Source organism: Columba livia, chromosome 2 (genome assembly GCF_036013475.1).
Source record: "Columba livia isolate bColLiv1 breed racing homer chromosome 2, bColLiv1.pat.W.v2, whole genome shotgun sequence".
NCBI classification, from domain to species: Eukaryota; Metazoa; Chordata; class Aves; order Columbiformes; family Columbidae; genus Columba; species Columba livia.
Window position 1 is genome coordinate 128,155,049 of NC_088603.1, and position 18,456 is coordinate 128,173,504.

Here is an 18,456-nt window from a genome sequence, read left to right on the forward strand (position 1 = left end):
GACTAATTAGTTTCACTTCTCCAATTTAGAAAGTTACAGCGGAAACACATACAGAAGCATCATTGAGAAGCTTATGCTAAAAGAGAAGCTATGTAAAAGCAATTTACCTGTAAAAGGAAGCAAGAACAGAAATGCCCCATTTCCTACTCTTTCTCCTATTGTTCAAATAGCCAAAATTATGCCTCATTCCTTCAAGCAAAGACTTTATATCTGCTGTACTTTGGTAGGATAGAAAAGCCAGGAATAATGCCTATTATTTGTCATGGAGAAGAATTACTTTGTATGGAGTCTATTCCAGACTGGGCAAAAAAAAAGTGAATTTTTCCCTTCTTCCCAGCAGAAAGCAAAAAATAATAAAGACACATTCAACTAGTATCCTATGGTCAGTTAACTGAGGTTATGAATGCAGGACAAGCCACAAGAACTTACCCGAATACAGAACCCAAACTATGGACACAAAAAACCCCTGAAAATTTTGCATACCTACTCCAGTCCTACATACCTTTTCAGGGTGTGACATATACGTATTTCATATAGTCAAACAGCACACTGCCTTTGATCAGCAAGAATTGCCATTTTTTGCTTATATTCATAACATCCTATGTGGTATTTTGAGATGCCAATGAAGACAGAACTATTAGTTCTTGGCACAAAGCCAGGGTCCATTTTCAGGCTACTTTTTGACATACATCAAACATTCATAGCTAGCTTAATGTGTCTTTTGGAGAACAACAAGGAACATTATCATCTAGAGTCATACACAACTTTCTACTAGATACAGTCAAAATATATTTCATAAAGCAAAGACACAAAACCCAAATGTCAATGCATGCTGTCCCGTATTGAAGACAATTTTGCTTTCAGACTCTTGAAATCAACCCGCACTGAAAAAAGGCCATTACCTTTTTTGCACCTTGCTCTTCTTCGACACCATCCCCTATAACAACATACACTACTTTTCTTCCAAATCTTTGAATTATTCGCTCGAAACAACTTTCTTTTCCTGAAATAAAAAGATCAGACTATTCAGGATAGGTGGTGATGGGAGGACATCAAATACATGACTTTTTAGCACAGATCTATAATAAATTATTAGAGCTAGTGGCAGAAAAGAGCCTCTCCCACAGGACAGCGTATCAAGGCAAAGTGCAGTTTTACTCCTGCCATGGCAGCTGCCAGCCAACCTTAAAATCTGGTCCATGAGGTCCATTAGTACACACACCATGGCAGAGGTAGTGAACTAGAGTTCCACAATATCAACTACCTTGTCTGCTTCTCTAATCTGAGGTGGGGTTCAGGGGGTAATTTTCCCATCAGGACAATTCTCTACTGGCTGTTGATGGCCAGTATCCTGAACTGAGCAAATTGATCGAATCTGAGTCAAAATTCTAGTTTTTTTTTTTTCCACAACCTGTGACAAGAGTAAGCACAGCTCCTGAAACAGTAGTATCCTGACTTAGGAGGTAACCCAAAAGATTCAGATTTAAATGTCTGTAATCCAATACACAGACAAGTCCTTGATCCTGCACTGGGATCCATTAACATGGCTCATTACTTCCCTGTGCAGACCTGGGGAAATGATCTCAGTGCTCCAGTCCTACACCTACATACTGATGCTGGGAAGCTTCAGGAACTGGTACTGGGAAGCCAGAAAGAAAGCAAATTCTTGCATTGAGTTTTCTCAAATGTTCCCACTCTGAAAGTTCACTTCAGTCTGGTCATGGTACATGTTTACCTGTGTGTTTACAGCAAGCGATGGGAAAAATTGTGTTTTTCAAAGTAGTTTTTTTCAGCTACAGATCAATACCAGCATAAAAAAAAAAAAAGCTTCAAAATTACAAAAAGGTTTCTAGCCAGAAGAAAAGCCTAACTATTCAATGACAACCTTTAATAGTAGTGCCAGGCACAAGAAATCTCCAACACTAAGTAGCTTGAAACAGTGCTTGAAAATTATGAATCATGTCACGTTACAAAAATCTAATGATTTCATGTGACAGTCGGTGACTGAACACAGTTTTCCAAAAATACCCTCCTGTCCTGTGTATGTGAAGTCACAAGGGAATATTTATTAAAACATATTTTAATTAAAATGTGTATTTAAATTATTATAATTCAAAGTTTTAATTTATTTTAAAGTTTTGACAGATGGCACCATTACATTTCTATCCAGAAAACAGCTTTAAATCTTTTATGGTAATGCTTTCAAATTTCTACATAAAAATCTCAATGAAGTTTTTTTTTTTTAAAAAAAACCCAACAAAACCAAACAAAAATAACCCACCATTTTTTCTTGGCCATTTGAGCTTCCTGTATTATAGATACTTAAGAACACATGAAAAATGTTTTCATCTAGCCCACAATTTTGAAGGAATCTGAGACAGAACAGATACGTCATAATCACGTTAAAAACTACAAGGACGGTTGCAATCTGGTCCTATGTACTTCTGCATAATCAGAATAATATCTTTTATACTGAACCAGAAAACAGAAATAAACATTTGCCTGGCTGAAGCTTATTACAGTCAGTATGAATGAACTTCAATAATTACATTCTGCAGCAAAACTTTCTTGCTTCTGGTAAACTGTTTACCAAAATTTGCTACAGAGCCCATAAAAACAAATGGAGCCAAGGCTCATGTTTACAACATTCTGTACTTACAACCTACTAAAAAGCCTTCTCAGCTGCTACACAGCCTCACAGTTTTGAGAAATTAGGACCAAAAAGCAATTATATTTCCTCCTAACAGAGACTGCATCAGCTATATGAAGCTTTCTGTGCTGGATCATGACAAACATTTGAAAAGCACCTTTAGGATGCTTCAGCATGAAAAGTGCTTAATAAGATCAGGTATTACTAATCTCTATATTTGCTATGGTGAATGTAGGTAAGAAATAAATGCAGACTACAGTAGCTTTTTATTTAGAATCACAGTTTCAAAAGTATCACAACAGTATAAAAATAGCTCACCTATTTTAGTCGCACTGTAAATATTCTCTATGGGAAATACAACCCCTAGTCCATACAACAAGACTTTCGCCAGAGCTGGAATTAGCTGCGTAGTTGTTACAAGAATGTTCACACAATTTGTCCTATGGAAAAGAAAATGCAAACATCCTTTTTTTTTTAACAAACAAAACAAGTAAAATCTTATCCCTCCCATCAGAACCCCTCACCATTATTATTGCCACTTACAAAGAAAGGGCTTTTCTCTACCTTATAGGAAAGCAAGGTACAGAGTAGCATGGTCAGACCAGAACAAGGAATGGGAAGAAGGTCCTCCAGCTTCAGCATTTTGTCCACCAGACCAGCAGCCTCTTCTATTAATAGATCATCATCAGAAATCTTAAAGTTTCCTAACTATCCCATACTCACCTTGAATGAATAAGGGTGAGTGCTTTCAGTGCAAGTGTTAGCCAAGAATCTGTCAAAGCTTCAATTTCTGCTCTGAGCTGTAACCAAGCCTCCCTTTTTGCTGGACCAAGAAGACCTGTGGAGTAGATAAGAGAATGTCTGCATTGAAATGAAGCGGCACTCTGCCATTTTCCTTTGCTTTCCATCAGCCCAGAAACAATTTTCCACACACCTCAAACTAAACAGCTCACTAAGCACTGCCACGTTAAAAAATGGATGGAAACCGAAAGTTCTTCCCTTTTACTACTTCTGTATTTGTTAGATACTCCAGAGTCACTTGCCTCCAACATTATTTTTGTAGGTGTTATATATTTCTTTTACTCGTCTGTAGCGGAAAGCCAACTTTCGCATCCAGTCCACTCCTCCTCGCACCCCTGTCGCGAGGCACAAATTCGCACTGGTGGCAGCCGCAGGAAAGCCGTCTGTTCCAAAGTTATACGTGCTAGTCAGAGATAAGAAAACCACCAGATTAATAAAAGAGAACAGTCTACATTCAATCACCAGCTACTCACTTTGCTGAGTTGCAAAGGCTAAGACAGCTATTATAGAGAGCGGGCTACTGTGAGAGTTACAGCAGTTCATCGCTTTCCCAGGAAGGAACTAGCAAAGTGAGGTTTTATCTTGCTCAGTTCGCTTGTACCTTAAATCCTGGCCGTTGTCGTCTGAAGACACGTCGTCAATGTGAACCTGGTCGCATTCCTAAGGTGAAAGAAAGACTTTATAATTTTCTTGATCTTGCAATTCTTGAAAATAAAGCTATAAAAACGATGAACAATCTACTCATCAAGAATATTTTTAATTGTGGAAATCAGTAGATGGCAGTCTTGTTAAAACAACTATTTTACCTATTCCTTGTGCCCATTTCTTAGAATAAATGCACACCATCATTAGCTACTACTGCTAAATGGCTTTCCAAAACCAGGTTTTTGTGTTTAGAAAGGAAAGTGGTTAAAAACAATTAGCATATGTGTTCCATAAACATTCTTGTAGCTTTTTAGGTACCTTAAGACATAACGCTGCTCAAAGCTGATTCAGTCAGTGCATAAGTGTAACTGAAACCAGACATTTTGGTAAATGTAACATATTAGAAAAATTAAACCTGATGCTAACCGCCAATGAAATTATGACCTCTGATTGCTGTTGAGCCACACACCAACACAGCCTGAGGCCAGCGTTTCAGAGGAGTGCAGACGAAAAATCTGTTCCTAGTTTGCCATTCATTTGAGAGTTGTGAGTTTCCTTCTCTCTCTTTGGTCTTAGTGCATGAAAGCAGCTTGCAAAGATGAAGCCAATCTGAACAGAAACAGGCAAATCAAGCCATCTCTCTTCAGTGACTTGTATGCAAACACAGCACATTCATAATTAGCTTTGTCCATCACTAAACTAAAAATTTTAATGTGTAGTGTTTATCCACCAAAAAAAACATCAGAACATTAATACTAACAATTTAACTTTTGGCAGGAAAACAAATAAACCTTTGGCACTCTAGATCAGAATCAATTCAGTGCTTGAAACAATAATGGATTTCAATTATTTTAATAATTTCCTCTTCTCTCTCTTAATGTGAAGTTCTCTAACAAACATGATCTATTTTAAACATTAAAAAATTGCAATCCTTTATTTCTGTGTTATTGCTTTCCCCTGAACAAATTTTTCTCTCTCTATGGATTTGTGAGGAAGGGAGGCAAGATAGAAGTGCAAAGAAACTCAAACCAGCTGTTCCCTAACAGAATTAAAATCATGACCCTCAACCCTTTTTCTAAAACATCTATTTTCCAGCCAACCCTCTCCCAGCAAGCAGCAAGCTCCAAGGAGGAAAAGACTTTGACCCTGTAACCTTCTCCTCCTCTCCTGAGGTCAACAACCTCAGATAAGAAAAAAGTTGAAGAAGTCTATTTGGCCTCACATGATGGCTGTGGATTCTAGATTTTTTAAAAACATATGTCTATGAAAAATACCTCAGAAAGTTTTCAAATGCTTTGAAGAACAAGGTGTGGTCTTTCGCACTTGTATAACATACACTTATTCTTACTATAATAACTGTTTTGTATTTTAAACATAGGTAGCTTGTGCTAGAGAGAGATGTAAGAGTGGCAACCAGCACAGGAAAGACAATACTACATTTGCTCATATTTAACCACCATACAGTGAATTTCCTCCTCAGGCAGACAAAATGTATTAGATGTACAGACACAGCCGAAACTACAAGTGTGAACATATGTTGCCAGGCTTTGAAAATCAACTTGGCTGAAAAAAAAAAACAACAACCAACCCAAACAAAAAACACAGAAGCTTCTTCAGCAAGTTATCAAATTCACATAAATCAAGGGATTTTTGTTTGTTTATAACTAAAAGGAACTGTCCATCCAAATGCCTATAAAATGAAGGATTCAAATACGAACTGAGTGTAAGCTAATGAAGGGACACCCTCCTGAATTCATGGCTTTCCCATTGTAGTTACTCTTCCACTGCTTAGTGACTTCTCAAAGTCTCAACAGATAGAAAACCTAAGCTTGAGTCATCAACACAGCAGTGACAATTATCAAGTTAACAGTGTCCCATGTTGGAAACGAATAACAATTGGAACAAGTTGCTGGAGAAGAGGAATCAAAGTAGAAATCTGGCAAAAAGAAACTATTTTTTTAGTAACCACAAAACTAAAGGAAGGAGTAGAAGATCACCTTCCTACAGGAGCAGTTGAAAGAAGGAATAACTCAACAGAGTTACAAATTCAGTGCTCTCAGGCAAAAGATAGAGGCAGGAAAGATGACACCAGTCATCTCCAATCCCACAGTTAGAGGGGACCCAAGGACTTGGAATTTTAATTTACACTGCAAGGTCTTGAGACCATCACAAGCCTTGGGACACCACAGACATTCTCCCCTTCCGTCTAACTATCTGCTTGATAGGTAGAAAGTGAGAACTGAAATGACACATCAGAAATAGAAATCATGGTATTGAAAGAAAGAGTAATTTTGGAGACAAAAACCCCAAAAGAGAAATTAGAGACTAAAACTCATTGGGGTAAAGGTATAGAAGCAGTGCCAAGAAAGCAAGCAAATGGAAGAAAAAGTGACGAACATCACAGATTTCTGGTAAAATACTGAATATAATGGAGAGAGATAGTGTCCCCTTTTGTCAGAAATAAAAGAAGAAAAAAGTCTAGTCAGGAAGGGAATGAAGCAAAATTAAAGCACAAAAGATACATGTTATAATTTGGAAAGGATTAAAGACCAATGTGATTGACACTACATTACAGCTAAAGGAAGGTCACAAACAGTGCATGACTGTTTTGTTCCTCTTGAGTGGCAGGACACAGCTTTGAGGCTAAATGTGAGCTTTGAGTGCCAGGTATTTTTTCACACTCTCTCGCTGACTCAGACTTTGGGCTAATGAGTGATGGCTGCATTTTTCAATCCCTAAACATGGGAAGGGAAAAAGCTCATTTAGCAATTTCTTTTTTAGCAGTAAAGTTATTTATAAGTAAAGTATAACTCTGAAGAGAATCCAATACTTGCCCACCATTAAGTGATCTGTTCCAACCTTCCTTCGGAACACCTTGTATTTGTTTTCACTTGCTTGCTTTGTGTGGAACATTTGTTCATGAGCAAAGACTACTTGAGACACTGTTCAGTACTCTGATTAGTTTTAAGCAAGTACCCACACATTTAACATTTTAAACCAGCAGTTAACTCAATATGCACAATAATCAGGAATATGGTAAAATGACGTTTGACACTGACCAATAAATAAAGTATGTACTTCCAACCAGTACATTTTTGCAAAGATATATTTTAATAAAAATACAAAGCCTCATAAAATCGTCAAGTACTTCCCCAAAAAGCTTCCATGACAGGAGTCAACTTAGAGCTAAATAAACATTCAAAAAAACAACCAAAAAACTGGTTTGTTTGCAGGCTTACCATTTCAAACTTTTACAGATATATTTGACACTTTTGCAAAATTTTCATAGGAAATACAGTACTAGTATTCTGCTCCTAATTTCCCTGGCAAAGTGGTACCTGAAATTAATTCCCAGCAGAAACACTATAAATGTATGTTATTTATGCAGATGTATTTTATTATGATAGAATCAGATTAGTAGTTAGCTCCAAAGGAGAACATTAAAATTGTTGGATTCACTTTTAAAATAGGGTAAACTGGCAAGTAAGGAGCAAAATATCCTGTGGCTTATGTATAAAGATTATGCAGCAAGCTGTGCTTTGCTCCTAAAGGTGTTGACCTTGCAACTTCAGTGTATCCAGTTTGAAATCTTCACGAGGGACTACAAGTGATGACATGTTTGCACTGGAGGTTTGGATTTCAGTCAGACAGGCTGAGATGCAGCTCTGCACTTTGGGATCAAACCCTGGAAAGCCAAATACACTTGGTATAGTTCAAGGGATAATACTTTCAAAATGGAAAAGCATCTTAGATGTCTCAAACATACTCTCACATAGGTCTGTCTAAATTGCATTGATTTTAATGAAAACATTGCCAAAGTGATCAATGTTCATTTGAATATAAGAGTTGGGCTACTAAAACATACAGAAATTTAAAAGACCTTATTCATGGTGCCACATATATGTTCTATGCACAAGTACCAGACACAGGATAGGACAGTTATTCGCAAAGGGTAATTTAGTCTAGAGAAGCGATGCTGCTCTGATTCAGATCTCTGCTGCAGATCTCTTGCAGCTGTGGCCAGCAATCAGAGGGCAAGTTGGTCAAAAATGTGGCTCAGTTGTTTCTTCTTGGTTGGTTTTCTGTATGATCAGCACACTAAGCTTGACAGCCGCTGTGGGAAAAGGCATAAGAGTGAGGCTGGGTGGTGGGAGCCCAAGGCAGGACCCCCAGAGCTATGCCAAATAAGTACCATCTGGAAGCTAGGGAGGTTTGTTCAAAAGGTTTTGTGGAGAATTACATTTTAAGAAAGAATTTGAGGTAGAGAGAAAATTCATCTTCTGCAAAGGGGGAGAACAAGTCTTTTCAGTTCTGGAAGGGCAGCACAAAAGACAGCAAGCTCTGAAATGCAGGAGGATTTAAAAGCCTGTAGGAGGAAGACCTCAGCAAAAGCTACTGTCAAGGAAGAGAAAGGAGACATTTCCTATATATCTTTAAACTGCAAGTTTGGATGTAGGAATAGGCCAAATAGGTGATATAAAACATTAGTAATATGCCTAAAGCATGTTCAAAGATACAGTGTTAAAGGTGATACTGGAGGTTGTCGGTGGACTTATCAATTAGCCTAAGGGAAAATGAGTGTCAGCATCTGTAACTTAGCAAATCTACCTATAGCAGTTTAAGAAATTACTGTCCATGCTGTCCTTTGCTCTTCTCTCGCACAGCTAACTTACATGGATCCGTGTGTTTGCATCCCTCAGACCTTTCAGTGCCGTAACTAGTATCTTAGCTTGAACAAATATCCTGCAGCAGCACAATTAAACCAACAGACATTGGAGGGAGCAACTGAGGCTTGTTTCTATGCTCCCTTCCATCAGCTCTGCTTTGGGATTGAAGCAGCAGCAGATACATGTTCACAGGAGCTCCTTCAAACTGCTGCAATCATTTGCTAAGTGCAAATATGTCTCCAGTGAAATGCAGTAAGCCAAAGAAAAACAACAATTGGAAATGATGGACTAGGTGAATCTAGCCTAAGTCTTACTTGTACATGGAAAGCTTGTGTCTTCTCCCTCCTCCATTCCCGAAGCATTTGATAATTCCTTCCTGCTAACTTTTCTTTCTTTTCTGTTTTTGTATGATGAGCCAAAAATTTCAAGAGATGCTCCACAGTCATTATTCACAGCTCTTAAAATGCCTGGACCTATGTAGTCTTCTGAAATAATTCCTTCAAACTAACTTAGGATCTTTAGAAAGATTCATATGCAACGCATTAAGTTATGGCAGAAATGTTCTGCAAATATTTATATTACTTTGCTCCTTCGCTACCACCCGTCAAGTTGTGCACTTCTGCCATAATTATGTAAAATATGCCTCACTACTCAATTTACTGTAGGAAAATTATAATAATAAAAAAAAGAGATTAAGGCTGTTACAAGAGTTCCTCTTGTCTGTGCCAATACTACATGCCAAGTGGAGTGATGTAACGGCTAGCATGCTGATCCTCTACATTTCTGTGTTACAAAACTAACAAAAATAAATCTAATAATTCTGCTGCCTTTGAATAAACATTGAGTGTAAGATAACTCTGGACAAGCTTGCACACTATGAAAAGGAATAACGTGAATAATATTATGAACATAACCTCAGAGAATGCTGTAGTATTATAGTCCTAAATCTGCTGATTATGGCTAAAATACATTTCCACATTTGGTTAATCTTCTTAATTTACCGTGAGAAAACTAACACCATGCTGTCAACTAATTGTTTCAATACCTTAGTCTGCAAAGTCAAATGAGAGAGGAGAAAAAAAAAAGCCAACAACCACCCTTCAGAACAAGCTATTTTGAGTTTGCCTTTACATCAGCATGTCCATTGAGACAACTTGGACTCTGGCCAACTCACAGGAAATGATTGCTGGGATTCTCTGTTCCTCTCATATCTGTCATTACGCAATTATATCCACTGCTTCATTTTCCCTACTGAACAGTAGAGAAATTTGGTCATGTACATGTGAGAACAGATCTGGCAAAACAAGTTAAAGCTGCAATCCTTCATAAATGTGATGTATCTGAAAAAACCTTAATTAAAAAAAAATCCTCTAGTGTACACTGCTGTGTTTTTTTTATGCAGCTTTTTATGACAGCAGTATCTCTCTTCACGTCTTTTCAAGAAACAATATATCCTTTAAGATATATACCCTTTCAGATTATTATCTGCTTCACAAAGACTCATCACTTCTATAAGCCATCACAATGTGCTTCTTTGGGAAACACAGGATTACAGATTGTCAGGGAATGTTTTTCAAAACTGCAATTGTATATTCCAAAGCTAGTTTGTGATGACCATTTTTTATTGTCTGTTTGTTTCTACATCTTTTTACTTATAGCTGTGATTATATTCCTGCAAAATAAAAAGTAGCTTGCTGCAAGTAGTCTCTGTTATGGTTTTATAAAAAAAAAAAAACAAAAAACATGCAAGGATCCCAACATTATTTAATAGTAGTCATTAAACTTGGCAAATAAATCTCCAGTTTTTACTTGACTAGAAATATAGCAAAATCTCTAGTATGTGTACAGGTTAGAAAAATGACATTACATAGAATAACAGCACCCATATCCTCTGTGTGTGCATATATATGGCCTGTGCCAAATGCTCCTCTAGTGTATTTCTGTACTTGCTAAATATACAAAACCCTCTGCACTTCCTTTCAAGTTGAGGCAATAAAGCCTGAAGTGCTGAATTTCCTCACCCATCATCGCACTGTGCCTGTTAACGTACAGCGTAAATCCATGTGAAAAAGCAGAGACTACGGTTCGCAGGTTCTCAATACTGGCACTCAATTGGCAGGACCTGTCATCTCTGTCTAGCCTGCACTTTGTGACCCTAACATTTTCTCTTCTTTCCCACCACAATTATTCGTCGCTGAAGAAAAAAGGTGCAGATTACCTGTGGGTCAGGCACAGGATATGAAGAACAAAGAGAGTTCTTGAAATCCACTTCATTCTGTCTGACAATTTGTGGATGAACAGTCAAGGAATTAAATCAGGCTGTGAAGGCTTTCAAAACACTCCTGGTTTAAACTTAAGACTATAAGGTCTTATAGTGTGAAAAAAGAAATCACAACAAAAACCCAAAGCCCATCTTTTACTGTTAAAATAGCACATCAAAACAAACAAACCAAAAAGGCTATTAACTATATAAATAATTAGCTACTACTAAGAACTGAAATTATTTCATAAACTCATTTTCATAGCCAATGACTTAGGAGTGCTCTCCTGCACCAAACACATAACCTTTTTAGAACACACAATGAATGCTTTTCTTTTCTAGCAGAAAAAGTGATTAAAATCCTATTTTTCTTGGTCACATGAACAAGCACACTTGGATTAAATATGATACTCCTAAAGTAAACAGTGTTTGTTCCAAAATAAATACCGATCTTATTCTGCAACTTGTGTTTACTGAAGTAGCTACACTTAAAGCAAGGTTTACATTTTCATTTCAGCTGCACCTTGTAACTGGAAGAATCAAATTGAAAACAAAACATGACCTAGAGAAGTATCTATACAGTAACTGTAACATGACAGTTACATTCCCACAGCAAAAGAAAACTCTATTTTGCTGGTTCTCTTTAACTCATGAGTGTAATGAAGCAGATATTTCAAGAACTGATAGTGTCTCGGTATATATTATTTGATACAGTGAATTATTTCTATTTAAGAGAAAGACCAAAATGTAAAATCATACCTCTAGGCAAGGGCCAGCAGAGCTCAGGACAGTCACAGTAAGTGCAGTCCTCCAAACCCCAGGGCTTTCTCACTTGCTTTACAGTGTAGATGTGTTGTGAGTTCCAGTTCAGAAAGACTATTCATTCTGAATATACTCATTACTCTTCCAGTTGTTCAGATAAGTTAAAGCTTAAAATTATTCTATTTCTGTAATGTATGATCTTACTCAGAGAAGCATTTTAGAGTGCCTCTCTAACAATCAGTTCCTGCTATGACTCTGACAAAATCATTTGTTACCCTATTTCTGTATATTTTTGCAAGAAGAGAGAAGGGAAGTGGAGGGTGCCAAAGAAAGAATTTTACCCATAGATAGAAATGGCTAAATGAGACTCAAGCTTATCTGTTTAAAGACTCCCTGTCACTACTGGAAAATACAGTGTTAAGTTCAAAATGTCAAATTCACTTTATTTTAAAAGTTCAGCACTTCATGTTGTAAATACCTTCTTTACGACATGATTCATGTTATCTGTGGATGTATACTTTTGTAAAAAGAAAAAAATTCTATGACTAATAAAAGACAGTTAAAATAAAATATAAATGTGTTTAAACACATAACAAAAGCCATGAACCTGGTCAGCATGTCATGAATTATTCCCAAACATACTAACTTGGAATTTTGCTTTCAGGAACATATACATTGAAACTATGTACTAAAGGTTGTTCAAATATATTTAAATTTTAAACAATTTCAAAAATAAACTTATGAAAAGAAAGATTTTCCCATAAGAGCCTGAAAACAATGTCTAATAACTCAGGAAATGAGAGTGCTCTTGTGGTTCACATAGAAATTTTCACAACAAGAGGTAAGCTCACTCTTTCAGTCACATGTGACCCATTTATTTAAACCTGCAGTGCCTTGGTGCTGTTGATCATCTTTCCTAAATGCATATATTTGAATGAAAGCTAAAATGCTTTGGGCTAGCAAGTCTCACATCCTTGTAATTATCTGCTAATGGGACAAAGACTGGCATTAAAATTCTCTCTGCTAACCTTGCCAGTACAGATAGCTAAACATTTTGTTCCTATGGGCAGCCTGAAGACTCTTGCACAATACTTTGCATTTTTTTTCCTCTCTTGCTTTCTCCCCTCAATGTTGTGGGGCAGATGTTGGACCCCTATGCTGCTGCTCTATGGCAGAAATAGGGACGGGGTTGAGGCACTGCTGCCTTGCCCAGATGGAGAAGAGGATGACTACCTGCTAAGCCAGAGCTCTGGGAATGCCAGCTGGGCAGACAAGAGCTTTTGTGCCACCTTACAGCCCTGCATTCAGAGAAAGGGAGAAGCAACAGGAAGGTAAATAAAGTTACAAAGTGATGCTATGACTTTGATAGGGTCCCGTGTATTTCAGCTGAGCTTTATGTGTGCAAAGACTACTCCATCTGGTTTTCTTGAGAAAGGACCTCATATAGGGTCTATTTTCAGTAGCACCTAGTAAGAAGGTGCTCACCACTGGACACATGAAAGGAAAGAAGTTATGTGGTTAAGAAATCACGTAAGCTTATAGGAATGATCTTCTCAAGTAAATTAAGAAGATATTTGTTATTTTTTGTAATTAACACTCATGCACCACAGCAGCACATTCCACAACAGCCAGGCATCATGCATTTTGGATCGGTGAAAGCTTTTAGCTGGGTTTTGCACACACCAGCAAAACCACCATTCTGCCTATGAATAAAGACTTTGTTTTGCATTTCTGTTCACTTCCCTACAGCTACCTGTGTGGTGTAATTTAGTTCCATGTTCATTAAGTGGAACTTCATGAGCTTTCTGCAAGTCACCCACGGTTGTAGTATCATATAGACAAGAAACTATTTCCAGCCATTCCCTCATATACATATCAGGGAAAATTCCTTACCATGATTTTTATTTCCTTTCCTTTCTTTCCTTCCTTCCTGCAGTGAAACTGAGCTGTTCTTGGATTGCTGCTGTGGAAAACTAAATGCAAATAAATGGGCTTTGTCTCTCAGTCTGAATGTGCTGTGATAACTGCTGCAATGCCTGCTGGAAGGGAGGCCACAATCATTGACAGGTTTACTAGAAAGTGAACTCTCCTGCTCTTCACAGGACTTAAAGAACCTTATAAATCAGGTTTACATCTACAAATAAATGTAGTGCTGCAGAAAAAAAAAAAAAAAAGGTTCTACTGAAGCTTTTGGAATAATCACATTCGGTTTTCCCAGAACTTCCTGTTGCTGAATGTGAACTATCAGAATCATGGGCTTACCTAGCCACAGTCCTGATCAGGAGCTTCTCAGTACAGGAGGAGGTGCACTGTATTTCAGCCAAATGAGAAAACGTATTTTTTAATAGATATTCCTCTGTAGAGCCCTGGATGACTCTACTCTGGGTGACCAGGGTTCATTCAGCTGTCATGGTATTTGGGGGTGAGAGGGAGACAATTTGGCCAGCTCTGTCTATGAAGTTTCCCTCTCCCTGCAGCCACTCCCCTTGTATTAATATCACACCAAGAACAAGGCTTATTCAACCACCTTTCTTGTAATTGCTTATTTTTTGAGTTTGATGGATCAGAAATCTATTTTCAGTATGTTCTACCATCCTTTCTACCTGTTTTTGTAATAAGTGACTACAGTTGTTTCTTATTCAACATCCAGCTAAACAATTAGGCAGTAAATGGCCAAAGGTATGCTAAGACTTTCCAGGATCTATCCTCCAAACACAGCCAAACCAGACTAACTTGGCCAAAATCAGATAGGTGCCTCAAGGGAAACAGCAATTTCTCGCAGCTGTAGAACCAGACTTAGTGGTTTGAACATGAACTTCTGTCCATTGTTCATTGCTAAATGAAAGTGATCTGGCAAAATCTTTTCAAAAAGAGATGGACTGTTATATTCCCATTTTTTGTATTACTAGCAATAAATATCCACATGACCAATAAGAATGATTACACTCAACACTCACGAAGAGCTGATTCTTCTTCCAGATGCATCTTTAATTATAATGTTCTTTTGAAAACTATTTTCGAACAAAAATATGTTTCTTTCATAGATTGTTTTTTTAATATTGCTAATGAAGAAATTTAGTATGTTCAAGGATGCACATGCTATTTTTCTGAGTTGAATGTGAGAGGTAATGTTCTTAAGAAATGTATTTTCTTTGGCATCATCCTAGTTCATATTTACTTTTGGGTCAGTAAATCCACCTGTTTACCTCAAGAGACATTAACCTCCACCTATCAACAGCACTGTTTCTCTATACTGGGTAAATATATCTTTATATCTTTTTTTTTTTATTTCTGACATTGACACAGCTAGGTTGATTTTCTTCCCTGCTGGTACATCATTGGTGATCTCAGCATAACTATGGAAATTCGTACCATAATGTTACTCCAAGCTTTTGCAATGCTCTGAGACAAGTTTGCAAATGAAATGTTCTAAATAGAACTGGGGTAATTGTGCATGAGGGAAACAAAGAGCAGGAAGCACTCAGAGCTGCTGTGTTTACCTCTTAAACAGCAGCTACCTATTGCTCAAAAAAGAATCTCAACGTAAATAGTAACAACCTGCCCATCCTCCAACAATTTTCTTTATGGATGTTGAAAGAATTAAAACCCATGAAGCTGCTATATGGTTTGGGGAGAATCATTAAATTCTGTGTAACTTTACTCAGATGGAACATATTACCAGTTGTAACAGCAGTGCTGCAGACTTAATCAAGGGTTTAATCTTCTGAATTTTCTGAAGGCTTAGCACACACTGAATCTAAACACAGTACTTGTTAATACTAGCTAAATTCATTAATGTATTAACGCATTCTCCATCACACTTTCCTTCTAGCAATATTATTTCAAAAGACATAAAGTCAAAAAAGTAGATGTGATACTAATAAATGATAACAAAAATTACAAAACAACTATAACCAACTATTATTTTAAAGAAAAGCTAACTGAAGGAGAAATTTTTTTCTCCTTTCTCCCAGATTATTTTAATTCATACATACCAGTTTATTCTGTTAAGGAAAATGGTATAACTTTACAGTAATTTTACTGATTTCTGAAGAATTATTTCACACCCCTGCAACTGAAAGCCCAGAAGTCTCACTTGCTTTATGGACAAGAGAAATGGGAGCTATCAAATGATACACACAATCACAAGTATCTTGTTTTGGAACAGTGGTATTTAGAGGAGCAAGACTGATTTACTGTTATTTTGATTTCTTCTTTTTCAATGAGTTACCCCATCATTTTGTAAACATAATTTGTCACCAACACTAGCCAGAGTTCTCTGTAACTACTTTTTGCCTTTCTTTCAGATCTGTTATCCCTGCTGAGAGAATCTACTAAAGAAGAATTTTTCATACTGACACCAACTGTAGTCTTGCTGTGAATAACCACATTCCCATAAAAACCATTCCATTTATTGCAAAGTTGTTGGCAGACCATAGGAATAATAGTCAACTCAGGAAACCTTTTATCCTGAAATCACATAGCTTAACCCTTTGCATGACCATATGAAATTTATACATAAAAACTCTATTACCACACTGCTGAGATAGTGCTTCAGTAAAAGCATAGTTTTGTTGGCAAGTTTATAAAATTATTTTTTCATAGTACTTCTCTTTTTTAACAGAAAAGAAAATGAAAGAAAGACTGAAGTAGAATCAACCATGCAGTATTTGTTTGTTTGTTTGTTTTTTCTAACATACAATGCCATATTTAAAATTAAAGATTCATTCCCAGTACATTACATATTAGCATAGATGCTTGAGTGTGTTTTTGATTAGAATATAAAAATTTACACTTATGAAACTTCTTACCCCTCTATTTTTCCTACCTTCCTATGATAAGGACAGATGTACGAGTTTACAATATAATGGAACCATTAGAAAAAAAAGCAAAACTGTTTGCTTTATGATTTGTTGCTGAATATACTTCTGTTAGTCATTATATTTGCTTTGTTAAGCACCAAACTAGTGGAGATTAGATTCAGGAAAGACATTAGTTTTGTTAGTTGTTCCTCTTGACAGTTGGGGAGTCAGAGGTTGCTTGTATTCAAATTTCTGTCCGAATTTGTTAAGGTGATGGAACAAAAAAAGTTGGCGCATGTTTTCACTGTCTTTTTTGTTCTGTTCGTCAGCCATTATTTGTAGGTAATTATGGCTTGATTTATTCTTTATATGTTTGACCAAAGCCATAATAGCATTTTCAGACTTTTAAACACACTTTTAAGAAATATATACAGGTTTTGTTCCAAGAAATGAACTGAAATATTTGAGTTGTATTTTTAAACTTTTCAGTCAGAGAAAATTCTTAGAAAGCCTCTTACTTGAGCTAGAACAACCGCTACAATTGGCTGTCCCCCTTGCCTACCAGTGTCAGGGAAGGAGTTATTCCCCTGTGTATCCATACTTTATATTCACAGTGCAAGTTACACAAATAAGCAGAAAAGGAGATCCTTCAACTGATTTAAATGATTTTCTGCAGTTCAGAAAGGATCATTTGCTCAGAGCTGATCATTCTTGGGGCAATAATATTCCAGCTGAGCTCAGTACTCATGTCAGTGGCCTACACTCTGCTGCCAGTGAACACACAAGAACTATCATCTCCTGACTGCACGGTGCTGCAGGTAACGTTCAGAAAGTGCCTGGACTGCCCTGTTGCGACTGGACAAGGATCTTGAGAAAAATCAAACAAATACTCCATTCCTTCAATACAGCATTGTTTCTTTTGTCAAGCTTTTCATTCACATGTTTTAAAACCCTCATTAAATCCTCATGCTTTACCAGCACACACTAAGCTCGCTTTAGTCCACTACAGAATCACCCAGCTTCTTGACCATATTTAAAGACAGATTTAAAAAATACAATTAAGAGCAGCCAAATTTTACTTTAAAACATAGAAAACTAAAAGTGATACTGCAATGAGTAAAGGGAATAATCCCCTCCCCCATTTCTTTAAAGTTTCATTAGACCATTGAACTGGATGAAATGCAGATAGAGGCCTTATTGTACCCACACTGAAACAGTAGAAATCTCCTGAGACCGTGAAACTCAAACATTTTGGGAACCAACTCCAAGCACTCCTTTCGTGCTTTTAAAACAAAAAGAATGAAAGACACTTCTTAATTTTTCTCCCTGTAGCAACATTTTAATATAATTCCTACACACCCCTTCCTCCACCCCCTCCAAACAGATTTGTTTAAAATACATGGGTATGCATAGTTTCTTAAAATTTAAACTATAGTCATAGCACTCACAGGTAACCACACAAGCACAAACTGCCTAATGGGTCTCAAGATACCAGATAACTTGTAAGTAACATTGTAAATCCATGCTAAAATTAAAACTCTGTTGAAGGGGCTGATAGAAACTACATACCATGAATATTGCTAAGATGCTCATATGGTGTGGTTTCAAATCTTTGTATTTATGTGAGGATGGGCTAAAGTGCTCTCATCCTGCAAAATGGCATGTAAGGGTGACAGTTTTGCCTAGCTTTCCTAAAAGAAAAGGTATATAATTTTAAGAGACTAATCCACTTAAAACACCAACTTGGACAATGCAAATCTGAGGTTTGCAGTTTCAGATGGTACCCAAATCAATAGCAAGAGAATTTTTTTTAGAGGTAACTACCATATTTTCTTAAGTTTATCATCTGGGGTTTGCATTGGAAGAGTC

The 18,456-nt window shown here is 36.9% G+C and overlaps 1 protein-coding gene across 34 annotated transcripts in view; it reads right to left on the reverse strand.

Moving 5' to 3' along the window:
• The window catches only part of EYA1 (EYA transcriptional coactivator and phosphatase 1), a 169,271-nt gene that overhangs the window by 9,502 nt on the left and 141,313 nt on the right, over nt 1-18,456 (reverse strand). For all 34 annotated transcript variants that reach the window (XM_065053793.1, XM_065053782.1, XM_065053776.1 and 31 more), the window contains 5 exons: nt 4,053-4,111; nt 3,694-3,854; nt 3,374-3,488; nt 2,969-3,090; nt 903-1,003 (listed from right to left, as the gene is read on the reverse strand). In XM_065053793.1, the coding sequence (XP_064909865.1) occupies nt 903-1,003; nt 2,969-3,090; nt 3,374-3,488; nt 3,694-3,854; nt 4,053-4,111 (558 nt within the window). The remainder of the gene's footprint in view (nt 1-902; nt 1,004-2,968; nt 3,091-3,373; nt 3,489-3,693; nt 3,855-4,052; nt 4,112-18,456) is intronic.